General features: G+C 40.5%; 4 protein-coding genes across 6 annotated transcripts in view; 3 read left to right on the top strand and 1 right to left on the bottom strand.

Moving 5' to 3' along the window:
• The first annotated feature begins 111 nt into the window (after window positions 1-111).
• Window positions 112-8,914, top strand: gpkow (G patch domain and KOW motifs). The gene is made up of 11 exons (XM_017409714.3): window positions 112-428; window positions 595-764; window positions 856-1,001; window positions 3,370-3,476; window positions 4,551-4,752; window positions 4,845-4,977; window positions 5,264-5,450; window positions 5,575-5,695; window positions 6,071-6,140; window positions 7,198-7,283; window positions 8,658-8,914. Exons 1-11 carry the CDS (start codon window positions 127-129, stop codon window positions 8,784-8,786), a joined length of 1,653 nt encoding a protein of 550 aa, XP_017265203.2. The 5' UTR covers window positions 112-126; the 3' UTR covers window positions 8,787-8,914.
• A 40-nt stretch (window positions 8,915-8,954) lies between these two features.
• On the bottom strand, window positions 8,955-12,889 carry pqbp1 (polyglutamine binding protein 1). Its single transcript, XM_017409715.2, has 7 exons — window positions 12,777-12,889; window positions 11,773-11,840; window positions 11,551-11,662; window positions 11,305-11,405; window positions 10,927-11,115; window positions 10,783-10,840; window positions 8,955-9,321 (listed from the first exon to the last, which is right to left on the bottom strand). The coding sequence occupies exons 2-7, from the start codon at window positions 11,837-11,839 to the stop codon at window positions 9,171-9,173; spliced, it is 678 nt and encodes a 225-aa protein (XP_017265204.1). The 5' UTR covers window position 11,840; window positions 12,777-12,889; the 3' UTR covers window positions 8,955-9,170.
• On the top strand, window positions 12,795-17,338 carry LOC108232117 (translocase of inner mitochondrial membrane 17B). 2 transcript variants are annotated; one of them, XM_017409713.3, is made up of 6 exons: window positions 12,795-12,915; window positions 13,643-13,742; window positions 13,812-13,875; window positions 14,093-14,221; window positions 14,324-14,434; window positions 14,933-17,337. In XM_017409713.3, the coding sequence occupies exons 1-6, from the start codon at window positions 12,890-12,892 to the stop codon at window positions 15,028-15,030; spliced, it is 528 nt and encodes a 175-aa protein (XP_017265202.1). In that variant the 5' UTR covers window positions 12,795-12,889; the 3' UTR covers window positions 15,031-17,337. The 2 variants fall into 2 exon arrangements, with proteins under 2 accessions (XP_017265202.1, XP_024860260.1); XM_025004492.2 differs by having other exon boundaries at window positions 12,823-12,915; window positions 13,643-13,875; window positions 14,933-17,338.
• Window positions 17,339-17,367: 29 nt separating this feature from the next.
• Window positions 17,368-26,197, top strand: part of LOC108232078 (voltage-dependent L-type calcium channel subunit alpha-1D) — a 27,573-nt gene continuing 18,743 nt past the window's right edge. Inside the window, exons 1-12 of one of the 2 annotated variants that reach the window (XM_017409642.3) lie at window positions 17,368-19,202; window positions 21,688-21,877; window positions 21,998-22,103; window positions 23,890-24,029; window positions 24,114-24,259; window positions 24,333-24,485; window positions 24,581-24,777; window positions 24,891-24,994; window positions 25,104-25,246; window positions 25,335-25,403; window positions 25,482-25,545; window positions 25,645-25,671. In XM_017409642.3, the coding sequence (XP_017265131.1) occupies window positions 19,184-19,202; window positions 21,688-21,877; window positions 21,998-22,103; window positions 23,890-24,029; window positions 24,114-24,259; window positions 24,333-24,485; window positions 24,581-24,777; window positions 24,891-24,994; window positions 25,104-25,246; window positions 25,335-25,403; window positions 25,482-25,545; window positions 25,645-25,671 (1,358 nt within the window). In that variant the 5' untranslated portion in view covers window positions 17,368-19,183. Of the gene's footprint in view, window positions 19,203-21,687; window positions 21,878-21,997; window positions 22,104-23,889; window positions 24,030-24,113; window positions 24,260-24,332; window positions 24,486-24,580; window positions 24,778-24,890; window positions 24,995-25,103; window positions 25,247-25,334; window positions 25,404-25,478; window positions 25,546-25,644; window positions 25,672-26,197 lie in introns of both variants that reach the window. The other variant, XM_017409641.3, reaches the window with a different exon arrangement.

Below are 26,197 nucleotides of genomic sequence, written 5' to 3'. Positions count from 1 at the left end.
TATTTATAAAAACATATAAACTGCACATATTTTCTATAAACTGTACCTTTTTCTCTTTGTTTTAAAGAAAAACTTCGACACAAACCCTCCCAAGTACTACCAGACCACTCTGCGCCTTTAAATACGATGCATGACGGGATATGTAGTACATTGCTGTCAGGAGGCTACAACAGAATAACAAAAACGCACCACAACTCCCAGAATACACCGCTTCCGCCTCGTTTTCTTTTTTTCCAAACAATAATGGCGTCGCGCGGAGAGGCCACCGAATCTGTCGCCGTGGAGGAGCAGGGAGAGAGGAAGACAGCGGCGGTGTCGTTTGGTTTTACTAAAACTGTTAACAAATTTAAACCCGCCGCCGGTGGCACTGCGACCAAAAGTGATGACAGAGATTATTTGACTGCAGTTGACAGAAACGAACTGCAAAGGTAATGCTAACCGGCCGGGCTAAGCTAATGCTGTCAGTTGTTCACGTAACGGTTACGTTTTAAATCTCATATTACGTCGTTGTGCTCTGAACCACTGCGTGTGGGTTTACATGAATTAGCCACATAAAGGAGTGTTTGTTTTTAACCTCCGTCTTCCTTCTTTCAGCTCAAAGCCAAACGAGAAGCCAAAAGAGCTCATCATCCCCCTGATCCAGAAGAACCGCTGGCACAAACCGGACCGAGGGGCTCAGACGACTGAAAATGAAAACAAAACGCAAGGATCGGGGCAAGACAATGACTCCATGGTTTCTCAGGCCGTCAAAGAACTTATTGAAGGTTTGTGTATGAGAGGAACGCGTCAGTGTTTACAGTGAGAGCAAAACCAGCTTCAACGAAACCTCCCTGTCTCTGTATCCTCCGGCCGTAGATTCACGGAGGCAGCTGGAGCAGTGGCAGAATGGATCAGAATCAGACAGAAACATCAATCTGTCCATCCCCCTCCTGATGCAGAACAAAGTCCCAGAGGGCTTCGAGGACGGAGACCATATAAAGGTGGACCTGCGGCCTGAATCTGTAAGTCGGGACAGATATATGGACTTCATATGTAGGAGGCGTGAGAGTAAATTTAGTTATGAAGTAATCTGAGTCTTTAACAAAATTCATCAGAATCAGTTTTATTGCCATTGTCAATGAACAGGGTTCACAGACTAGGAATTTGCTTCGGTGTTCAGGTGCAATAGGTATCAAATATAACAATGAAGAAAGACAAAGGGTAATTTTTTTTTTTTTTTGCTTCAACCAGTGATGACGTGGCCAAGGCAGAGATTATAGAGTTACCAGTTCTAACTGTTCAGGAGTCTGACGGCAGAGGGGAAGAATATATACATATTCATATTCGTATATATACATATACACATATACATAACATATATGAATGAATTACCAACTCATAATCCTAATAATCCTCAAAGTGGAGAGTGAGAAAATGTAATTAAAGGAACAACTCATCAGACACAGATTCTTATATATAGTATTTCTTCAGTGGAAGCTGGCACTCACCCTTTGTTTTAGAGCCAATAAGCCAGCATTTGTAATTTAAACTTTTGAATTGAGGTGTAGGAAAAGTTTAAAATTATTAGAATAAAACGTTGTTAAAACTCTAAAGAGGAATAATGGTTTTGCTATATATACACTATTAAAAAATATATTAATTTGCTACAGTAAAGTGCCGTTTACATAAGAAATATAGATACCAACTAGAAGCAAAACCTCCGCCAAGACCTACATCGTTGCTAAGTCTGAATGGGACTAATGACACCATCACCGCATAAAGTCATCACTGTATGTTGAGGAACACTGAGGGCGCAAACCTCTGCCCAGGCCATAGGGTCATTAAAAAAATTGTAGGATCCGGATTGTGATCCCGATCACCACTAAAATTTAACCTCAACATTTCCTGAAACTTTCATCAAAATCTGTTCATTACCTTTTTGAATAATCTTGTCCAGAGACAAAGAAACGCTACAGAAACCATATACCTCGTTGGCGGAGGTCAGCGGGTCATTATTAAAGGGTTTGTGGTGGAAGGGAATGATGTCCTAAACCTGCAGCAACTCTGAGTAGAGCTGACTGCCTGCTGTCTTTATCTAGTCTGAAAGCTGGAATGAGAGGTATTGGAGATGGGAATATAATCCTTCAACCAAGTTTGAAACTCAAAATACTGTAGTTCAGATGCATGTGGTCTTGTTCCCAGGCATTAGTTGGACCTTGAAAAACTCAAATCAGCTGCTTTGACGTGTAAACAACTGTCTTGTTGGCAGAGGTACTTAACAGGCTTTAAAACTGCCTCAAGTACCAGCAGAAATCACTTATGCGGCATAACCAAATCAGTATGGGAAAATATTTCAAAAATCATTTTTTTATATAGATAATAGCCGAAAAAAAGTTCATCAAAAAGTCTTACAATATGATTGAATCTGCTGCAACAATCTGCCATATTAACAAAGTATATGCATTTGCTTGTGTGTAGATCAACTCATGATAATATCTTCATGTTTCAGCGCAACTTTCATGACAACAGGCAGGTCATGGAAAATACACACAAACATGAGAGCGTATAAAGAACAGAGGGAGAACATTTTGGTTGCAGAAAGCATTTGGAAATCAGATATTTACCGAAGGTGAGGCTCTCACAGTCCAAGTTAATTTAAAGTTGATAAATAACAGGATGATGTGACAGAAAGACTGCAATAGCATCTTTTAGACAGGCGTTTCGGAGAGGACATGAAAATACCTGACTGAACAAAATGTCATGTACAGTAGACTGGCAGCTGAAATTTGAGTGTGTGAAAATGCTGAGTAAAACGGTAAAACAGCACGGCTGCATGCACGTACAGTTGCGCAAACATGCGGTGCCGACTGTCAGTGCAGTGAGGCTTCGGTGGCAGACAGTCATCAGCGTTATCCCCAGAGACATGGGGGCAACCAATCAGATCTCCTCTTGTCTCTTTTCACAAGAGGCTCTGCGTGTCTCCATCGGTATCAGCTCACGTCAGCGCTCCATCACGCGAGAGTCGGGGCGAACTGGCTCAGTGTGGCCCCAAGCTCATCTTAATCCTGTCTCCTCGGCGTGAGGCGTCTCCTGGCCACCCCGAGAGGACAGCCCTCAGTGGAGACAGGAATGGGGTGGTGTGTGTGTGTGTGGGGGGGGGGGTGCTCAGATCCGTCCGGGCTGAGTGTGACAGCCCGAGGCCAAAAGGCTGAGTAAGGCAGACGTTACAAACCGCTTCTTCTGTCAGATGCCATTAACAGTTCTGTTAGGAGATTACACAAGATCTTCATTTAAGCCTTTGTGCAGTTTGTTTCCTGATTTCTTTCTTTATTTTTGGGTTTAACGACACTTGATCGCAAAGTAGATAATGTCTCTGTATGTGTTTGTCAGTCAACAGAGGCAGACTATGAGACCGTTCCTGTCGAAGCGTATGGCCTTGCTATGCTTAAAGGAATGGGTTGGAAGAAAGAAGAAGGCATCGGACGAACCTTTAAACAGTGAGTGACCACTTCACTGTTTTGTTGCCTAATTTATAACCCAAAGCAGTGAAAATGCTGTTTACAAAAGAAATAAATACTGCAGTAATTTGAAAACCATTTAAACCTTATATAATATGTACATTTAAAAGTGCCGTAAGCCTTTTTAAAACTGAGATATCGTGTCGCATTGAACTCAACTGAGGAGAGCAGCTGATGTAGTTTTAAAGTAAAATATGTTCTAATTCGTGGTTCATTGAACGGTTTTCTTGTAATGTTTTGTTTTATGATGCACAAGTTTCAATGGATAACATAATATTATCATATTTTGCCTAATAGGCGTGTGTGTTTATATTCAGTGAGGAGCTTTTATTTGAATGCGTGGATGCAACAACGAAGTGTGTTTTCTGGTTTCTGAAGTGTTCCTGAGCTCCTGAAGAGATTTTCACTGCAGTTGTTGTCGTGTTTCTATTTTTATTGCAGTGTTGCCTCAAGGCTTCAATATCACAGCTTTTCAGTTTGTTTTTGTCTCGTTGCCTTTGTACAGAAATGTCTCTGGATTCTTTGACTAAACTATTATTATTATTCACTGTCTATGATGAAATTCCTAAATCCTTTTTATTTTTACACTCAGAAACATCATTTTGAAATTGTTGAACTTTTCAACATCTCCTGATGTTTATTTTTAATACACCTGTTTATTTTAACCAAATTATTTCAGTAGCTTGCTTATACTTAATATATTTTCATATTTCAAGCACTATATGCCAGCATTAAATTAAAAATGGCACTTGAAAAAACATATATGCAGTTTCTTGTATCGCAATTAATAAAATGACCAAAGAAACAGGATCTCATGGATGGATAATTTGATTATTTTCTTATCCACACAGACCGTAAATATAAAATCAGTAATAATAGATGTTCTGTTTTTACACAGAGGACAAGTTTCCTCGATCCATCACATTTGTTATCAGTTTAACTTTAATCCTCCAAACCAAACTGAAGGTGTGTCTGCCTCCTGCCTGTTTTTTGATCCTGCTCGTCCAGATCTTTGTTCATTGATTTTATTCTCTTTCTCCCTGTCGGCTGAAGAGATGTGAAGCCAATCGAACACCAGCTCCGTCCGAAAGGCTTGGGCCTCGGAGCCGATCGTTCAGCGATAAAGGATCTGGAGCCCAGCAGACACCAGCGTCCCCCGAAGCCAGGCGAGGAGCGGGCGAAGGACGAACTAGTGATGGGCCCGGGGGGCTGTGTGTTGGTGGAATCAGGGGCGCATAAAGATCTTTATGGCAAGGTAAGTAAAAAAAACAAGTAGATCATTTGTCTACTGTTAACTATGCTTTATTTCCGGAAGAAGTTCTCTGACCTTTCATTAATGTCCTTCAGATAGAAGCTGTTGACGCAGACAACGCTCGCCTGGTGGTGAAGCTCGCCATCGGTGGAAAGACGGTGACAGTCAGCCAGTACGGCATCAAACTGGTCGGGCAAAAAGAATATGACAAAAACAGCAAAGACCTCAGTGAGTAGTGCCATTATTTAGCTTTTCAAACTCCTAAACTGGCAAATTGTCTCATAATAAATACCAGTTTCAGACTTAGTTTATTGGGCTAAAGGAGTTTTTCTTTTATTCAAGGTAATTTCATGCAGAGTGCAGAAACAACCAACATAAACAGCAGATTAGGCCACACCTTGTATCTACAGTAAAGACTCTTTTTAGAATAACATGAGTCAGAGTCACACAGATGTGTGTGTTTTGTTTTTTTTGTTCTAATGATGATTTTCTAATTTTAATTTTCACCAAACAGGCCGACTCAGTAAAGCCCACAAAGACAAGGAAAAGGAGAAAGAGAGGGAAAAGGAGCGAGAGAAAGAGCGACAGAGACGAGAAGAGAAGGACAAAAGTAACAACGACAAAACAAAACACAAGTCATCCGAAAGAGACAGAGGGAGAGACGAGAGGAAGAGAAAACACAGAGAATCAAGTCAAGACAGGTACGCTTTCACACACACACACAATTTTCATGTTTCCAAGTGATCAGTGGATTATTTCAGCCTTTTTAATTTCTTACAGTTACCAATCAGGGGTTGAGTTTGACTTTTGTCTCCTTCCCTGTAGAGATAAGCCTCCAGTAAAAGAAGCGAAGCAGCCAGCAGCTCCCCCCTCGTGGCTCCAGAGAGACCTGAAAGTTCGCTTCATAGACAAAGTTTTTAAGGGCGGCAGGTACTACAACTCTAAGGTACCAAAGCCTCTGCATATTTTCTTTGGGTCATCATTTACCTTTAATTAAAGGGAAATACTTGTATAAATCGTTGGTATTTATTGTGAGTGTGTGTGTAATAGTGAAAATTTGTCACAATCCTGCTTAAAATGTTTTGTTTTTTATCTACAATGCTTCAAGCTACAAGTCTCCTTTAGAACAAGGAATATTTCTAGTTACTAAATTCTGAGATCCTTTAATTTGGATTTTTTTTTTTTTAAATTCTCACTTTAAATGAATGACGCTGTTATCAAAGCAGCAGAAGCAGATTACTGAGAAGCCAGGGAACATTACGCCACGTTAGTCTCGTGTGGCTTTCTGCCAGTTTTTAACATCAGCCTGACTCTTGTGCAGATGCGAGTGGAGGATGTCCTGACGCCGTTCACCTGCGTGTGTCGAACTGAAGAGGGAAGACTGTTAGACGGTGAGTCATCGGTGCAGCCCAGGTGTCACTTTGTCTTCATTGTTCTCAGCTTTTTTTTTACTACTTCCTTACAAGCAAAATGTGTTTTTACTATATTTGAGGAAATCTTTTCATTCATAGCCTGGTATTTTTGTTTATGTACAAGACTCAAACATTTTGTTACATGCTCCTCTTACAACAAGCAAAACTCATTCCTATTGGCTCAAGTTGATAAAATGATCGCATGAATTATGGAGAAAGTGTCAGGCACACGACTGCAGGTGTGTAGGAAGATGTCTTTGTCATGGTTTGAAGCCAGGTGAGGATTCCCTGTGAACTGGAACTACATCCAAAAGGTGTATAAACTGCATTAGTATTAAACTGGTCACTGTCGAGCATGGCCATGGCATCACTGACCCAGAATGCATTGCTCATGTAAAATAACAACGGCCTCTAAAGTTTAAAATCAGCTTTGAGAACTGATGAAATATTTTACATGTCGTTAACACCCTGTTTTAGTAGGAGAGAATAGAGCATGTTAAGGCATGGTGTTATGAACTGTGGTTTCTTTAAAAAACAGCAGCTGTAAGCATTTTGGGAATTGATTTTATTCACAAGAGTAAGATGAGAAAATGACGTGAACACAGAGCAAATCAATCTGTGAAACAACAGTTTGCCATCTTTTAAAATATTTCAGTATTCTTCACAATTACTATTTTTAAATTGTTGTAATTTTCAGGTTCTGTATGCTGTAGTTTTTTTTTTTTTTATCACTTGATGGCTTCAGCCCCTTTTTTGTATAATTGAAATGTGTTGCTTAATGTGATGAATGTGATTTATGCAGAGATACTTCTTATTTGTTCATCAATTTTAATCTAAACCTCATATTTTCTGACAGCTCATACATATAGACAGCGTATATGTTGTCGCCACGTGTTTTGATGGAATTACAGAGATAATCAGTGCCTTGCGGGGCTTAAGAAAAGTCATTGTGTGGATAATAACTGGTGATTGATTACCCAGCCTCCTCCTGACTGCTTCTACGGTAAATGTTGGTGATGTCTTTACTCTGTGGCAGATGTGAAGCAGGACATGCTGGAAACCATCATCCCGAAAGGTGAATACGATTCGGTAATGGTCGTACTGGGTGAACACAGGGGACAGGTGAGCAGATGAGCATGGATGTGTTATTAATGTTGGCCTTTAATGATTTATTCGAACCATCCCTTTCCCAGGGTGGAGCGGTTATACAAAAACAAGTTCACTTATTTCTAAAAACAAGAACTGGGTGCACAGGTTTAAAGTTAGTGTGGATTTTCTCTAATCCTCACATGTTCAAAACTATACCTACAGGCTGAAATATATGCATCCACCCCCACTATTTGGTTTTGAGGGAGCTGCTCAAAACCAATTGACCAGAGGAGTGTTGTATCCATCAACAAGCTCCTGTTTGACCACTCTTCTTGGGAGAATTAGTATCTTATTTTGATTAGGTGGTTTCTTGGTACAGACCTGGCTTTAAGTCATTGTCCACCAGAAGACTTCTTTAGTCTGAACTGCAGGCAAACGCAGCCTTATAAGCAGCATCTTCGCATAACGAATCAACCAGTCAGGTGTGACGCCCAAAACTCGTTCACATGCAAATAAGGACCATCATCTCGTTAGGGCCCTGATTGGCCACTTGCTATTCAAGCGATACTCTCAATAACAGCATTGTAGGATAAAAGATTAAACGTATCATCTAAGAAGTAATCTAATCTACCTTTTCTGCCCTGGATTACTGAGCATGCGTCAGGACATGTTGTCCATGTTTGACAGCTGATGGTGTTCTTAGGGTTGACTCTTCCAAATGTACCTCTTGTCATTGTGGCCAAATAGCTCAATCCTTGTCTTGTCTGACTATAAAACCTTTCTCCAGAAGACATTTGGTTTGCTGCAGATATCAGCCAATCTTGAAAGTGTTTTTGGACCAGGAGCTTCTCTTTCAGTCCATGTTGATGTAAAACTGTCTTGACTGTGGACAGAGACTCTGGTGTTCCAGCAGCTTCGAGCCTCAGTGGTTCCTGAACATCTGAACCAGTTTTCTTTCATCTAAGGCTGACAGATGAGTATTGGTCAGTCCAAAAAAGTGCTGTCAAACAAATCCTTTTACTACCAGCTGCAGTCATAATCTTAAACGATAAGTTAACAGGCATTAGCAAGTCAAAAAACAGACTCTTCAGTACCACTAATAAACAGATTTAAGTGAGTGTATGTATATATTTGAGCATATAATGTATGAGTAATTTTGACCCTGTGTGAATTAGAGAAAATCCACAATAAATTCGAATTTGTGCACACAATTATTGTTTTTAAAATCATTGAAGTTGTTTGTTGTATAATCATTCCACCCTGGACAAAGGAACAGTTCAGATAAACTATAAAAGCCCCCACATTGTTGACCCACGATGAGCGGATGTAAACGTCTGACTACAGTTGTGTGTACGTGTTTGAAAATATTTAACTTTTACTAAACGGTTTGTTTATTTGTCTGAGCAGGTTGGCCGTATCATTCAGCGGGACAAGAACAAGTGCAGAGCGATGGTCCAGCTCGACCGACACGATGAGGAAGTCTTCACGCTGGATTATGACTCCATTTGTCAGTATGTAGGAGCAGCCGACCACTGACCCTCCAGCCTGTGTTGTAATAAACTGTTCTTTGTAAATCTCGTCTCATCCTAAATGTTACTTTTTGTAAAACTGATAAGTGGATTTTAAAGCTGTGTTTTTCAAAAAATAAAACCTGGTCAAGAATCCGATGTGTGCAGATGTTCCACTGAAACAAGCTACAACAGCTCATTTTCACACCAATCTTGAAATTTATTATGTTCACTGATGGTTCTAGTAGCAACAAGAAAGTCAGTTTTTATATAAAACATATTTACAACATGTTTGACATCAGCATGAAAGCCCTACATGCGACTCGTAACAATAACGGAGATGTTAAAAGATTTGAACAAAAAGAGAGTTGACAACAAAGTGTATAAGCTGCTGTCTCTGTGGGATCTCTTCTTACTCCTTGGGGGGTTGGTTGGCGGCGTTGGCTCGTAGCACGGCTCCTGGACTGGGATACGGCCGCTGCTGGAAAAGAGGACCCGCTGCTGTCGTGTCTGCACCTGTTTTTGCTTCGTTGCGTTTGGGCAGGCCGCTCGACCAGGAGCCTCTGTTGGAAAGAACACGTTTGTTACAATAAACAGTTAAAAAAAAAACACCTAAGCCTTTTTACAAAACATACGGCTCTGAACACAAGGTTTGAGCGAGATGTTATTTCTGCAACGGAGGCAGACTTTCTGGTATTCTGACCAATATTTCTGAAAGTTAAAACGTTTCACTCATTCAGTCTATGAATCTGCTTCACATGAACTCAAAAATGAACCGGGGGCCGAGTCAAAACATAACGCTACACTTCGCAAAGAATCCATTTTAAATTTGATCTTTAGGCACTTTGTCAGCACAGTTTGTTCCCATTTCTTCAACTGAATTGATGAAAAATGCCAAAGATAACAGTCTGACAGAAATATAACAGTATTTCATCACCAACAAGGTAATTCCCAAAGAGCTATTAGCTGAAAACTTGACATCCAGTCGATAATCATCTGAAGGATGACGCATCACTCAGATCCTGTGTCAGGTCTTTGATTGATCCCCACCCCTCCCAATTTCATAAAAAACATGACTTTCAGATACTGCTCATGTGCTATAGACAGTATTTTTTTTAATTTTGACACTCCTGTACTCCACTTGTCAAATTTTCTCTCCCTTTTAAGGACATTCTGCACACACCAGTTTAAGTGCTTGGAAAAACCAAATTTATTTTAGCAAAGATACGACTGTTATGGAAACCAAAACGTGATATTTAGCATTTTAGGTAAATGAAACTAGAAAAAGAGAAAGAATCAGGACAGACATTAGGTTATATTGTCCTTTTGAACCAATAAAACTAATGTTTAATTAAAATGCTTCGAGTGATGGGTCCATGTGAATGATGTAGAAGTTAAATAAGGAGTTAAACATTCAAATGGAGACCAAACACATCTAATCTAAATGTGTTACCTGGAACATAAATCTGCATGGTAGTGTAAAAATCACACACTGTTTGGTTAGGATAGTGGCTCTAAAGAGCATTGAACAAAAGCTTTAGGTGATCACTCGGTAATGTTCTGCTTTTCCAGAGGCTGCACCCAGCTGGTGAAACCAGAGGACAGGGACTGCAGCCACCTCGCTCCCACGAGGGTTTGCTGCGATGTGACTCGTTGCCTGCTCTGCAGTGCCAGCAATAGTCGTTCAAAGTTTCCAACCAGCACGCATCAAGTTACACAGGAGCTGCAGCCCTCTGCATTAAATTAAAACAGGCTTTAAATGTCAGCTTTGTCTTAAAGACTCTTTACTGGCTGGGACAGATCGTTTGAATTGTTTTAAAAAGGAAAAGCTAATATTAGACAAATTGTTAATGACAGTTTAGTTCCAATAAATGTGGGAAAATAAAGGAATTCATTTGACATTTTTGCTTTATCATTTCTAACAATTATTTTCCTGCCGAATTGCAGAAGTGCAGAGTGACCAGTGAGATTATAATATTAAAACCCAGAGGCCTATTTTACCACCCGTAACTCTAAAACACTACCTTGGAGCATCAGAATAAGCACTTGGATCCATCGGGTCCATCTCATCGTCTTTTCTTCCTGAAAAAGAAAGTAAGCATTTAACATTTATGGCACAAAAAGCTTCAGCGTAGAAATCTGTGATATAATCCACATGCAGGCGTTACCTCTTTTGTTCCTGCCGTACGGTATGATGTCCTCTCTCCTCTGCTTTCTTCTGTCTCTGTCCCTCACGTCCTCCCGGTCCCTGTCCCTGTCTCTTTCCCGATCTCTGTCGCGGTCTCTGTCCCGTTCTCGCTCTCGTTCTCTTTCGGGCTTCTCAGACTGTCTCTCCACTCTTTCATCTCCGACATCAGCTTAAAAAAATAAAATAAAATTCAAAGCAATGATTAAGAAACAAACTCTGAATAAAATCAGACAGAATCACTCAGCGTTCTGAGACCATTAACGAAATGATGCTCAGACCTGCTGTTATGTCTTAGTTTACAATATGAGTACTGAGAACTAATAAGTGGTTACACACATTGAGATAAAAAAAAACACACCTTTCATTTTCTTGGCAGCTTTTGTTATCACTGCCGAAGGGTCATTTGGAGACAACCAGGCGACCAGATCCGTCTCCACATTCCAGTAGTAAGGAAGGCCGCTGTAGATGCAGAAAATAGAAAACAAATGGTTTAATCTACAATATACTTCATATAATAATGTATGTACAATCAATAAATATCTGACTGAACTCATTTAATATTTAAGATACAATTAATAAAATATAACTTTTTTAACGTACGTACCAAGCAGGGTCAAACACTTTGTACCAATTTGGAGGCAGACTCTCTGCTCTGGTAGCTTCGTAATCTACATTATTGTCGTCATAATCTTCAGCAATAATCTCCTCATCTGCGTCTTTTTTAGTCAAACAGAAAAGGCTGTTACACAGTGAATGTAAAATGCAAGACAAGAGAGAAAAGACGTATCAAGTCACTTGTCCCAGGATGTCATGTGTGGACATTGACCTTGTTCTGTTGGTTTGACAATCCCTCTCTTGGCCAAGCGGGACAGCAGTGCCGGAGGTAGAGGCATCCTGAAATACAGGAGTGAGGATTATATTGTGACGCAACCCTGACCGATAATCAGAAAAGAACAGAAACACAATAACCAATGCTGATGAACAGATCTGAGTTTTTACCCCAGGCCATCAGACTGTTTAACACAATGATTTCTCCTCCTACTCTCTGCACAGCGGCCTGTACCCCCAAGCTGTTTCATAAACCTATTACAGTGCAATATCTATCACTGAGCTAAGTCCATTATTGGAATGTTGTCTGTACGTATATAACTTTTATTTATAGAAACCTCATATTTTCTGCACAGTGAGAAACAGTGAAATATTTTATTATATTTCCCATATGTATTAGGTACAGTATTTGATTTTGGTCATCAATAATTGATTTTCCTTTGTTCATGCTGTTGCATTTCAAATTTGCTGCATTTATTTTATCGTTTACTAGCTGTGTATTTTCTTTTTTTAACTGAGCCATCCCAGCATTTTATTGTATGTGAACTGTATGGTGCATAGTCTGAAAGACAAATAAAAGTCTATCTATCTATCTATCTATCTATTTTAAGAACTGAAACGTTCACATAATCCAACAAAGTTAGGACTGTGTAAAAAGCTGCAAGATACAAATAGAAATCACATGCTGCTTTTGTTTCTGAAACTTAAAAGAAAAACGACAGCTAAAACAGCATGTTTAAGATAATGTTAGTTAATCAAGTCCTGCCTTTTTAAATATAGAAACTCCAGTTTTGGAAAACACTCTCAATGTTTACAAAAGTAAATTTATTTCCACAAACAACAACAGGCATGCTCCAAGGCTAACTGTGTTAGCAACAGCTGCTCGATTAAAGCAACAAACAAACCACGCTGTAACAAGAAAACACCTCTACATCAGCTAACAACATTTTAAAAATACATATTTAGATAAAGATTGCAGACTGAGTTAAATTAAACGTTTACCTGTGCAAAAGAAACGTGTTCAGTTAAACGTCGACTGCAGAATGAACGATAGCAATAAGGAAACACAGGGCGCACAGTGATGACGTCACACCGTCCTCTCGACGACAACAAACATGGAGGAGTATGTCCGAGAACCTTGGTGAGTTAAGCTCTCAAAGGTTTCCTTTTCCATGTAGTTTAAAAGCAGTCCGCCCAAGTCCTAATGTCGTTTTATAACATTAAATTTAATTAATCAGCGACAGTGAACAGACCGGCTTTGTGAGTTATGTGACTCGTTTGGTTTAAAGACAAAAAGTTGTTGAAATTTAATCAGTCTGTTAGCATCAGCTGGGTTTATTTTAACCTTTCACAAATTATTACTAGCTGTTTTGAGTGAACGAAGTTAATGGTTAGCAACAACAGCGCATTAAGTTGTTTTTCACTCTCCACAAGCCCACAACACAGCAGGACATGAAAATAATTTAGATTTTTATTTTGCAAATCCTTTGAATCCTACATTTATGAAGAGTACAAAAACAAAATCAGATGTTGCATTTTGAAGTATTTAGCTGTGAAATGAGTTCACAATTGAGGCTCCATTTGTGTATTTTCTGAGTTATGATGTTTTCAGTGGGTGACAGCTCTGTAGGGCAGGCAGGTCAGTTCAGCAACCAGAACTTTTTTATTACCATGAAGCAAACTTCTAAAACATGAAAGACGTGGTTTGGTATTATCCTGTTACGAAATGCCCTCACTGGACAAGAATAAACAATTCCACTTACATGTTTTTTATGATGACTGGATTTTGCATCATTTGCCTCTTCTCTCCACTGTTGGTGTTTTCATCGTATATTTTTATGCCTCCATGTTTCTGTGCCTCCCTGCAGCCCCTGGAGGATAGTGGATGACTGCGGAGGAGCTTTCACGATGGGCGCCATCGGAGGAGGGGTGTTCCAGGCAGTCAAGGGCTTTCGAAACGCCCCTGCTGTAAGTTCAGAATGTTTGCTCCCGGGCTCATTTCTTAAAGCATTTATTAACCGTTCTGCAATATTTCAGGGTGTTGGACACAGGCTGAAAGGAAGTGCAAAAGCAGTGAGAGTAAGAGCTCCGCAGATTGGAGGTAAGAAGGTCTTGTTTTGTTGACCAGGAGATATTTCTTTTACTACTGCTGTTACTTTTATTTGATTTGATCAGTAACACAGCATTTTCTCTTTAAATTTTGAGGTGCATGTTGGTAGATGTTTATGTTAACGTCCAACCGAACGATTTAATTTTAGTTCTCAAAACTAATCATTGTGTCGTCAGTCTTGACAGCACTGGGTTGTTTGTATTTCTAGGTAGCTTTGCTGTGTGGGGAGGGCTCTTCTCTACAATCGACTGTGGTTTAGTTCGCCTGAGAGGGAAAGAGGACCCGTGGAACTCGATAACAAGTGGTGCGCTGACGGGAGCCATCTTAGCAGCACGCAGTAAGAGCAAACTCCAGAAGCTCTCTGAGTCAGACAGTACCGTCCTGTGCAAATGAACACAATAACTCCTATCAATCGCTGAATGTATTTTTTTTTTTTCAGGTGGACCATTAACCATGATGGGCTCGGCCATGATGGGGGGAATTTTGCTCGCTCTCATCGAGGGTTTTGGTATTCTTCTAACCAGATACACAGCTCAACAGTTTCAGAACCGTGAGTGACAAACAAGTTGTTTGTGACGTAATGTAATGAAATCTACACAAAAAGTGCAGAATCATCCATCTTCTTTTACCCGCTTCTCCTTTCCGGGTCGGGGGGAGCTGGTGTCTATCTCCAGCAGTCACTGTGAGAGAGTCCGTCGGATGTCCATCACAGGGACACATAGAGACAAACAACCATTCACACTCTCACTCACACATAGGGACCATTTATTGCCAATTAACCCAACTTGCGTGGTTTTGGTCTGTGGGAGGAAACCAGAGTGCGCAGACTCATGTAAAGGGCTTTTACAGTGTGAACAACACCCGAAAACTGAAGTGACCAAACAGAAACTGTAATTTTTTTTTCTCTTTTGTTAATTTATTAAGAGAGAGTGGGCGTTTAAGACACCAAACACTTTACTAAAGAGTACACCTGAACAATGCTGTTTACTCCGAGTATCCAAGAAAAGCCTGAGAATTTCATCCTGTTGTTTCTTCTTGTTTTCTTCAGCTGTTCCCTTTGCAGATGACCCCAGTCAGCTGCCTCCAAAAGACGGAGATCCTCAGCAGCAGCAGCAGCATCAGGGGCCAAAGGGGCTGTTTCACTAGAGAGCATTAAGGACTCAGGTGGACACAGTGAGTCAAACCAGCGTTATGAAAATGCCGACACTTCTATCAGGAGGATCGGGGGTGGACATGATGGTTCCTACGCCTGTGACAAGTAGCAGCACTTTGTTTTTGTACCTCAGGGGCAAATTACGACTGAATTTTTACATCTGAGCAAGGTTCCTTCTGACAAACCTCATATTTGCACCGTCGGAAAACGTTGTCATATAACATGTTTTGTTTTCATTTTGTGGGTGTGTGTGTCATTGCTGTCACCTCTTTGCTTCGACGTCTCATTTTAATGATTCAAATAAAGGCAACATCTGTTAGCTCAGAACATGATGGAAGGTAGGTTTATTTGTCTTGTTGCAAAGAATCAGGGGAGAACATCCGTAACCGAATCATGTAACAGCTGTTTTCACACACAAACACGCAGGAAGAACGAGCAGAAAATGTGGTCTGGACATTTTCCTCCATTGCTTTTTTTATGTTCATGTAAATCTATTTAACAAAGAGAGATTTTCTGCTGAGAGATGCTCTCTCACAGCTTTAAAACAGATGTTTGTATTTTAATGTATCCATTTGACAGACAAGCAAGTGGAAAACACTATTTTGGTGATCAGGCAGGAGCGTGGGGCAGGAACTCTGGTTCTGGATAATTTGCTGCTACATTATCATTGTGTTTTACCAGCTAATTGTTAAGACATTTTATCAAGGGAGGCTGGATAATATAGGAGAAAAGCTAAAGCTAGAAACATTTACAATCTCAATGCAACTCTAGAGTCTTTTAAGGAGCGCAGTTTATGTGTGGAAATAGCTCATTTGTGGGGAATTTATAGCTGAAGCAGACAGTCTGTTGTTTTTTTTCCACAAAGGCTGGAATCAGGGCGAACTGCTTAAAGCTGGTAATCTGATGAATTAATACGCAAACCTCAGATGTTTCTCTGGTTATTATTTATAAAGCTTCAATATGTTGTTTCATGTGGATTATGTGCAGGTCGTGTTGAAGCTAATTATGTAAGTCTTCTTAAGAAAGCAAATATGTTGAAGTTTTAATGATCTTATTACTGATTTATTCCAGAAGCACCAAAGATTTTATTCTTGAAAACACAGATTTAGTGAAAAGTAAAGCCTGTGTGGAGGCAAAACGAGAAATCAGTAGGGTTTTGGGTTTTTTTTTGACATGACGTCCTGTTTGCTCAGCAGACTTTACTTTAAAAAGTGTTGGGTTTTTTTTTTTGTTTAAATGTCAGCTTTGAAAGCAACACGTCATTCCATTCTTTGCCCGCGGTTTCTCCTCCTCAGTAATTGTCGCACACGGCAGCGTTTGTCACTCCTGAGTTTGTGACGAGCAAAAATAACATCGTGTCCGCAGTGTTAGGAAGCACGGACGTTTCTTAGGGCGAGTTTAGCTCAGGGTTTACTGTAATTGTTGCCGTAGCCAAAAAGTGACCCTTTTTTTTTAGCTCAGAAACGGTCTTTTCATACGAAGGTGAAACTTTACACGGTAAAGACACGATCCAACAGAACCCACTGATTTCCAGCAGAACTCTGTGTAGAAAAAGTGTTCATTTGATCCAAACCTATTTATTGTGCAGAAGTTTAACAAATCAATAAAGATTTAAGATGTTATATAAAAATGTAAGTGTTGCTGTACCTGTTCTGTGTGTGATGTGTGTGTTGTGAAGTTGTGTTTCCAGGTTCTTAAAGCTGGAAATGCACTGATCAAACATCGTGGTGAGACACTGTGGGTTAGGTAAAAGTGAATGTTTTACAACAGCTATTGTTTGTTGCATTAAAAAAAAAAGCTCTGTTTAAAATCATTTCTAGACTTTCAGAGGAATCTCCGATCTCTCAGGCTGAATGTTTTGGATCATAGTCGTGTTTGAAGGTCCAGTTCTGCCGAGACAAACTCACATAAATCCAAAAGATTACGGGCTCAGACTCAGGATTCTGCTACTTTCGATGAGATTTTGCTGCACATTCACGTAACAAACCCACCCTGTCCTGACTGTTTCTCCTTTTTTTTCGTCCATCTCACACAACCACAGAATTTATAACAAAAAGCTTTTTTTTTTCTCCATTTTTGAAGCAAATTGTTATTTACCTCCAGCTTTTGCTTGCTTCGTCTGAGAGTTTTGAGTCTTCTGTGGTTGGTGTCCGTAGAGACCAGCCCTGTGAAGCGCTCGGAACGTGTCCTTATTGACAATCGTCTTTTTGTTTGTTTTTTGTTGCACGATCTTTGACAGATTCTGTTTGAAAACATCAGACTGTCTGCAGGAAATCCTGGCTTTGGGCATCAGTGAACATTCCCCCCCCCCCCCCCCCCCCTCGGGATGACAGAGATCTGCGAGATCCAGCCGAACTAGTCATGAAAGGGTTAAAGATTTTGAAGAGGCTCGGACAGAGTTCAGACCTGAACCCTGTCCAGGTTGTGTGTCGAGTACAAAAGAGCAGAGAGGCGTGAAGAAAGCCTTTCAACCTGAGAGACTTAGAAAACATCACAGCAGATGGGGACTAAATCCTAGCAGAGAGACGTGAAAAACTTATGAACAACAACAGCAACTTCGGTGATTTCAAGTAATAAATGTGGTGCTTTCTATTAATGAGTCAAAGAATAACTTGACCTTTTATTAAAAATGGCTGCCCGTAGTTTAATATTCATTCATTTACGTTCAAGCTGGTAGAAAGTTGTCGGTCAGATTAATAAAAAAAAAATCAAAGATCTAACATTCTTTGAAGGAATGCATATCACCCACTTCCGTCATGCAAGAATTTTAAAATAAAATCATTTTCTGTTGAGAAATGATGGGTTTGTACCCAATGTGATCAAACCTTGAAAATAAAATGCACAAACAGTGGATTATCACTAGCTGTATCTCAGATTGTGCTATAGATGTGCTGTGCATGACCCTCAACTACTACCACACCAGATTTTAACTCTGCATCTCTTAAATTGAGTTTTAGCTGTTTTTGTGTTGGCTAATGTTGATTAGCTGTGGCGGCCATCTTTAATTGGACTAACTCCAAAAGTTTCATTAAAATAATTATGAATTTCTTTGCTAACAGACAGACAGAGTTGACTCCAATAGTTATTAGCACAGTTTTAAAACGGATATCTTAGAGATTAAGTTGGGGATGACTCTCAGCTACAACCACGCCAAACTTTAATCTCTAAAACTGAGTTTTAGCTGTTTTTGTGTCTTCATGAAAAGTTGGCTGTGGTGTCCATCTTGAATTGGGTAAGCTTCAGAAGTTAATCAGTTGTACATGTGCATCCAGTGATTATTTCCTGAAAGTTTAATTGAAATCCGTCCAGTGGTTCATGAGATATTTTGCTAACAGACAGAGTTGACTCCAAATAATTTATGTTGTGGTTTTGCTCGGATCGCGTTGCGGATCAGTCATTATTACCACATCAAATAATAGGTCAACCTGTGTAAAATTATCTGAGTTATAGTCAGTTGTTTCCTAAGGTCAGTCAGCTGTGGCGGCCATCTTGAGTGGTTCATGAGATATTTTGCTAACAGACGGACTCACACAGACAGGGAAAGACATTATCGTCGGCTGTCGGCGGCGGGTGATCATGTAACACTGCCTGTCTAAGTTTGACGAACATCACATGTGCGCCCCCTGCCGGTGCTCCGGGTGAACTGCACCCCGCTTCTTCCTACTTCTGTCCAGGGTCCTGAAAGTCCGTTTCTAACTCTCAGCTTTCTTAGTTTTCTCTTATCCTGACTGCATTCTTCTCTCTTTAAAAAACAAAACCTGTAACTGGTGTGAGGAGCTCAGAGAGCCTGGCTGTCTCTCCTCTTCCTCCTTCGCCCTGACAGATTTCCTGTCATCCCTTTAACCGGCTCAGCTGCTCTAATCCAGCCGGCTGACCACGGCGGACACCCGGCACCGACGTGCTCCACTTTCAGGTCTCATCCAGTCACTGAGACCAGTCCCCATAAGGCACAGGTCCATTTAGTTGGACCTGTGCAGGCGGAGTGGCCCCTGAGCCTTTGGGACATTAAAATGACGGGCTGCAGATTCTTCTTTTTTTATTTAACCCCAGAAGAGTTCATGTCTGAGACCCGCTGCTCATCCCAGGGGTCCTGAGGAGTCCATGGTGCCGTTTCTTTAGCTGACTTCTTGGTGTGAAGCTGTGGAAATGGAGGCTGCAAAGAAAGGTATGTCAGCTTCTGTCTGCAGCTTTACATTTATTAAGACTGGAGGAGCTGCAGTTTGTGAAGAGTTAAAGAGTTAAACGATAAATTAACTGTTAAAACAAGCAGAACAGAAGCTAAAATCAGGGGGAAAGTAGATAAGAGCTAAAGTCACCAAAGTTACAACTAAAAGCTTAAAGTAGCAAAACTCTACCTACAAAGTCAACAGCAGAACTGGAGCTACAGCTAGAATTTCAGAACAGTAGCTAAAAACTAAAGTTAGCAAAACTATAGCTTAAGGCTGCAAACAGCAAAACAGTAGCTAAAATGAACAATACAAAACAAACTGTAGCTAAACCTTTCATAAAAGCATAATTTTAAGTTAACTATAGTTAATTTAACTATAATTTAACTATTTAAAACTAGCTAAAAGGTTAAAATCAGCAAAACAGGAGCTAAAAAGTAAATAAAGCATGGCTACAAGCACAAATTAGCAAAACTGTAGTTTAAAGCTACAATAATCAAGAGCGGCCAAAAGCTAACATGAGCAAAAACTGTAACTAAAAGCTAAAATTAGCGAAACTGGAGCTAAAAGCTTAAAGTAGCATAAAAAGGCAAAAATAGAACAAGTACGCTGAAGCAGATTTCAAAGAGAACTGAAGAGATCTCCATGTATTTCTGTGGGAAAACTTTTATAAATGAAGTTAAATAATTCAAAAAGTAAAAAAGTTACAAAACCCACAAGTCACAGCACACTATTCCCCGAAGATATTGATATTAGAAAGGTTAAAACAGCAACCATGAGGGAGTGGTTTGATTGTAAAAAATGTACAGATGAAAACGACCAACAATCACACAAATATGCCCAAGCTATCACAGATGAAGAAAGACATTTATAGACTCTTCATCATCCCTATTAGTGTCTGGAGGCTGACATTAAATAAAAAAGCCGCCAGCCGCCAGCATTTTCTCCATGTCAGTCTTTTATTTCAGGTGATAAAAGTGCCTGCGGGTGTGTGTTTAAATACAAGGTCTTCCTAACAGGTGTTCTTTGGGGACAGTGCTAAATGTCCCACTGCTGCCTATAAAGAAGTAGGTCACATCTGGTCCTATTATACGAGACCTGCAGGACAGAATACCTCTCTGTTGCAATCTGATGCCATCAAATCCCGTCTTAATTGTGTTAGATAATATCACATGGGCTGAGAGGAGTGATGTAGGAGTCCAGCAGATTGAAACAAACTTGGAGTTTTGGTTAAAGTTTCAGCAGTAAAGGCCATGAACAAGATCTCCTCCTTAAAAACAAAAATAAATGTAGCGTTCCCTACGTTAAACATCGCCTTTTGTGATCTGTTTTGTTTCCTTACAGCCTGAAATTTAAAGGATTTTTTTTTCCTTTTTTAATTTAAACAACATAACTATTGTTTTGACGATGAGTGATGTAAAACAAAAGAAAATGACCAAATAACCTGGAAAACCTAAGTGTGTATAACTATTTTCCCTACCGTACAAAATACCAAACCAAAATAAACAACAGCAACAGCAAAGATCAGTTCAATTCAATTCAAATAGACAATAAGTCTAAATTTTGTAGATCCACCTTTTGCAGCATTTACAGCAGCAGGCCTTATCTGTAGTCACAACCTTGGTTCTTATAGTTGCTGGACTTTCTGTCCGTTCATCATGACCAAATTTGTCCACCGTCAAGTTAGATGGGTGCTGCTTGTGTCCAACAATCGGACCATTCCTCGTTGCTTCAGTCCTTGTCCTGCTGGAAGGAGAACCTCCACCTCCCAGGCTCAAATCTCTGTAATATCAAACAGGTTTTCCTTGAGAAGTTTTCTATATATTTTGCGTCATCCGACTTCCCTTCGGTTCTGACCAGTTTTACCAGTTGCTCCCCCACAGCATGGAGATGCCACCACCGTGCTTCACTGTGGGGATGCATGACTAGAGGTGGTACTGTATATTGATGCCTGACATGAGAAAAAGTTTAATTTTAGCCTCACGTGACCACAGCACCCTGGTTCACATGTCTCCAATAAGTCTTTTGACACCTTCAAATTAATTTGCCTAATTTCTTTTTTTTAAGTAGTTTTTTTTTTTTTCTGGACTCATTTCCATGAAACCCAGCTCTGTGCAGCTCATAGTGGTCCTATAGACAGATACTCCCTCTTCTGTAGAAACCCCAGCTCCATCAGGGTTTGGAATATTTTTCTAACCCACCCCTGATCTGTACTTCTCCACACCATCATCTCGGACCTGTGTGGACGGTTCCTTGGTTTTCATGTTGCCTCTTGTTTAGTGGTAGTTCTTACGACTTAGAGGCGTTGATTCTGAAGGCTATCATTCCCCTATTTAACTTTGTTAATCTGGAGATTTTATGTAAATTTATTACTTATAATAAAATCAAAAACCCATTTGAATTCAGGTTGTAAGGAAACAAAACAGAGAACACCAAGGGAACAGGTACCATATCTGACTTTTTCGCTTTTCTTTTTCTGCACAGACGCCCCGCCTGTGGGCGATGCAGGCAAGTCAGACACCCTCGGATCGACTGGCTCGGCCAGAAAAAGGGGAGGGGGGGCCAAGAAGGCGATGCAGGCCAACAAGTCTGCCCTCAGGGCGCCCCGAGCCCTTTGCTGCCTCACTCTGAGCAACCCCATCCGCATGGCAGCCCTGGCCCTGGTGGAGTGGAAATATCCTTTGTCAGTGGCTTGTGTTTAGTGATGTTGGTTGTAGAAGATGTTGGGATGAAGGCAGGTTTATTCTGCGCAATATTTCCTGAAGCCTGTTGGAGCCTTAACTACCATCCCCAAGCCTTTTGACATTTTTATTCTACTCGCCATTTTTGCCAACTGCGTGGCCATGGGCGTCACAAAGCCGTACCCAGATGATGATTCCAACGCGACCAATCACAAGCTTGTGAGTTCCTCACGGGAAAATGTCACATGGCATAATTTTTTATACCCTTTTTAATGTGGGAAAGTAACGGACGGCAGTGAAAGTGACTGCCAAGAAACTGTGTGCATGAATCTGCAAAACGATGTCACATTTTTAAGACGATAATTTCAACCTAAACAGAATCCTGAAGAAATTTTAAAAAGCTGCCTGAAGTTTCTGCACCGTCAGATTTCTTCTATAAAGACCAACAATAATTTAAGACTTACTTTTATTGTAATCTGAATTTACAAAACACTAACGTTTTGATGAGTAAACTGTATAAGAAGTGTAAAAAGAACCGAGATCAAGAGAAATGTTAAAGCTGCGGCCATGCAGGGACTCATTAGGGTCACCATGGTAACCGCACAACTGTGTCTGTCACTCCCTGACAGCACTTTTAAAAGGGTAGGCGAACAGAAATGCAGAGGAGAAATTATAACAACCGAATAGTAATGATAGAAGTGCTTTAATTAGTTGTCATTGACACCATTAATTACCTGTTCACAACTGAAGCCACACAAACCATTTTTATAGTTACAATAAACATCTCTAAATTCCCCTTATATCCCTTTTTTCTGTTATCACAATAAAGAAAAGGATAAAAATGGATCAAATCTTTCTCTAACAGTGAGGAAGACTTTTCATATTTATGCCAGCTTAAGAACATTTGACTGAAATATTACAAGATCACGTTAATAAAAAGGAACAAATGTCACACAAATAAAAATGTTTATGGAAATCTCATAGCAGCTCATACTGAGGGTAGACTTAAAACAAAGGCATGTGCTTTTTTTTTTAAGAGTAAGCATGGCAGGAGAATCCCGGGAGGTGTCGCACACATAACATGCCCGAATTGTGATGAAAATTTCTAAATGGTCATTTTAAAAACTTATCAAGGAGAAAAGGCTGAGAGCAGGAAGTCAGCAGCCTTGTGCTTAGTAATGGTGTTAAAGGAGAAAAGTGTCCTCAGCTGGGTGAGCCTGGCAGGGATCATGACTTACTTAAACAGCAGCCATCTGCTGCATCTTATTTCCTGTCTTAACTGAGTCTCTTTACTTGGTGATCAAATCGAAAGAAAGGAGTCAGTACAAATATGTAGAATATTTAAAAAGCCACGTTGTAAATGTTTGTACTTTGCCTGAATCACTCCATATAGAGATGAAACTAGGACTTTGAGTTCAGGTTAGAGAACACCTACACACACACACACACACACACACACACACACACACACACACACACTATCAGCGGGATAAATGTTTGTAGATCCCTTGATTGGATTTCACAGAGGAGGCACACTGACCATATCAGATCTGTTGCAGGGACTCAATATCTCCTCCTATCTGTTTTGGGTCAGGTTCTGATGAATGTTCCTCAAGTAGCAACAAATACAGTCATCTTATATTAAAGCACCAACCAGTTCTGGATTATTGTGTCAACCTGAGGTTCAGTGACAGTGATAAGCAGCCTTACCCTGAAGGTTACAGAAACGTGATTGTGACGGACTCGTGCGTGCGTTGGGCTGTAGGTTAAGAGGTTAGAAAGCCATTATCTTCAGCTCCTAATGATCTCACAGATTACTTCTCTCTTGGCCCGAATAGCTCAGTAATTATGTGTGATAAAAAGTAACAGGAGTCTCTAAATGTCAACTTTTTACCCTAAAAAGTGTGTGCCATTTGTTTTGTTTTTCTGTCATTTCCACTGTAAATCTATGAGAGGTCAATCCCAAATTATTATTCCCACTTTTAAACCTTTCTTTTGTTGTCAGGAACAAGTTGAGTATGTCTTCCTCGTTATCTTCACGATTGAGACCTTCACCAAGATTCTGGCCTACGGTTTAGTCATGCACCCCAGCGCCTACATACGTAGTGGATGGAACTTGCTTGATTTCATCATCGTCATTGTTGGGTAACCGACTGCTTCGCACAGTTCCCATCGGCAGAGCTTCTGTTTTCAGTCACATGTTGAGTGCATGTTGTTTTCTGCGGGCAGGTTGTTCAGTGTGATTGCAGAGGGAATGACCGATCATAAGCCAGGAGAGGCCCATCATGCTGCGGGGAAACCTGGAGGTCTGGATGTAAAAGCTCTCAGAGCGTTCAGGGTGCTGCGACCACTTCGACTTGTATCTGGAGTGCCGAGTATGTGCTTTACTTCTTCCGCTTTGCTTTGTGTGTGTTTTACAAGCATGAATGTGTGTGTTTTCCCCGTCAGGTTTACAGATTGTGTTGAACTCCATCATGAAGGCCATGGTCCCCCTCCTCCACATCGGTATGCTTGTGATGTTCGTCATCATCATCTACGCCATCATCGGCCTGGAGCTGTTCATCGGCAGGATGCACAAGACGTGCTTCGACATCGGCACAGGTCTCAGCTCCGAACTCGATCTTACGCACTTTCCGTGTTTCCCGGCTGTGTCGGTGACTCGGTTCCTGTCGGGTTCATGTTGCCCCCTGCTGCAGGTCTCATGGTGGAGGACGATCCATCTCCTTGTGCTTTCGCCGGCGTCGGGCGTCTCTGTGTGGAGAATGGAACGGACTGCAGGGGGAAGTGGGAGGGTCCCAACGGTGGGATCACAAACTTTGACAACGTTTTCTTTGCCATGCTCACTGTCTTCCAGTGCATCACCATGGAGGGTTGGACAGATGTGCTCTACTGGGTATAAACTCACAGTTTTTTGGACCATCTGCCATTTTCACGCTGCATTTCTTTGTTTTTATTGGCTCATTGAAAATATTCACCTGTGCTTTCTCCCTCTGTTTCCCTACACAGATGAACGACTCCATTGGCTTTGACATACCATGGATTTACTTTGTTTCTTTAGTGATTTTTGGCTCATTTTTCATCATCAATCTTGTATTGGGTGTGTTGAGCGGGTGGGTAGGCACTGCACTGCAGACTTCCTTGTCCTTTTAGATTTATTGTGTTACAAAAGAAATCTTAACACATGTTTGTTAAGATTGCTGCGTGTATTCATGTTTACAGAGAGTTCTCGAAGGAAAGAGAGAAGGCCGTGGCGCGTGGCGAGCTGCAGAAGGCGCAGGAGAGCAAACAGATGGAGGAGGACATGATCGGCTACATGGACTGGCTCATAGAAGCCGAGGACGTGGATGAAGAAGGAAACAAACGTTGGTTAAATGCACATTCCCGCTGAAATACACAAAAACAGATGGAGCGCTGCAATGGTGTCCAATCTGCCTCTGTGTGTCTTTAAAGGAGCGGCAATTGCAAAGAAAAAGATGATGAAGAAGTTTGGCTGGTACAAACACAGTGAGGATGGAGGAGGTATGGCAGCAGTCATAGTGTGATGTTTACTGTGTTTGATCCAGTCTTACAGTCAGTATTTGTGTGTCTGTTCAGCAGAGTCGGACTCTGATGATGATATAGCATACCTGGATGACGACAGCGGCTTCTGTGCTTCACTCATGTAAGGACACAGAAAAGACAGCACTGTTTTCATTAATTACCACCATGAGATTTCTTTTCTGTCTTTAAATCTTTGTCTTTTTTGTTCTTCTTTTTCAAGGGCAAAGATGATGGCCAATAGCTTCTGGTGAGACTATTCTTTTAAAGTGCAAAAGGCAGTAAAGAACATAATTTTATTTTATTTTATTTTATTAGTTTGTTATTTTGGTCTAAACAATGAAATGTATATGTGTTTTATTCATGATAATTTATCAAATCAGACATAAAGATATTAAACTCAACTGTCTTTGTAAGACTTATGACAACAAAAACTTTTATTCAGTGGATTAGTGAATCAATAAATGTTTACCTTGAATTTACAGCCTTGTAACTATTTTTATATATTTATTTAGATTTTATTTCAGTTGATTTTGTTCTTGTATTCTTGCTGCTGGGGAGATTTTTAAAATATAAGAGCCAGTTGGTTGGATTAGGAAGAGGTAGCCTGGAGTTCATTATACTACACATAAATGCTGCCGTCCATCCATCCATCCATCCATCCATCCATCCATCCATCCGTCCATCCGTCCATCCGTCCGTCCATCCATCCATCCATCCATCCATCCATCCATCCATCCATCCATCCATCCATCCATGCTTCCATCCATCCATCC

The sequence above is a fragment of the Kryptolebias marmoratus genome, linkage group LG8, assembly GCF_001649575.2.
Source record: "Kryptolebias marmoratus isolate JLee-2015 linkage group LG8, ASM164957v2, whole genome shotgun sequence".
Taxonomy (NCBI): Eukaryota; Metazoa; Chordata; class Actinopteri; order Cyprinodontiformes; family Rivulidae; genus Kryptolebias; species Kryptolebias marmoratus.
Note: the sequence above shows the minus strand (reverse complement) of the source record. Positions and strands in the feature narration are given on the sequence as shown.

Excerpts from the sequence above, each read along its gene's own strand:
- gpkow (XM_017409714.3), top strand. The coding sequence starts at position 127 with ATGCATGACGGGATATGTAGTACATTGCTGTCAGGAGGCTACAACAGA. Across the intron at positions 4,753-4,844 it reads ATAAAGATCTTTATGGCAAG|ATAGAAGCTGTTGACGCAGA; the intron begins GTAAGTAAAAAA and ends AATGTCCTTCAG. Across the intron at positions 6,141-7,197 it reads AGAGGGAAGACTGTTAGACG|ATGTGAAGCAGGACATGCTG; the intron begins GTGAGTCATCGG and ends ACTCTGTGGCAG.
- LOC108232117 (XM_025004492.2), top strand. The coding sequence starts at position 12,890 with ATGGAGGAGTATGTCCGAGAACCTTG. Across the intron at positions 12,916-13,642 it reads GAGTATGTCCGAGAACCTTG|CCCCTGGAGGATAGTGGATG; the intron begins GTGAGTTAAGCT and ends GCCTCCCTGCAG. Across the intron at positions 14,222-14,323 it reads AGCCATCTTAGCAGCACGCA|GTGGACCATTAACCATGATG; the intron begins GTAAGAGCAAAC and ends TTTTTTTTTCAG.
- pqbp1 (XM_017409715.2), bottom strand. The coding sequence starts at position 11,839 with ATGCCTCTACCTCCGGCACTGCTGTCCCGCTTGGCCAAGAGAGGGATT. Across the intron at positions 10,841-10,926 it reads GTACGGCAGGAACAAAAGAG|GAAGAAAAGACGATGAGATG; the intron begins GTAACGCCTGCA and ends TTTCTTTTTCAG. Across the intron at positions 9,322-10,782 it reads GCTTATTCTGATGCTCCAAG|AGGCTCCTGGTCGAGCGGCC; the intron begins GTAGTGTTTTAG and ends TCTTTCCAACAG.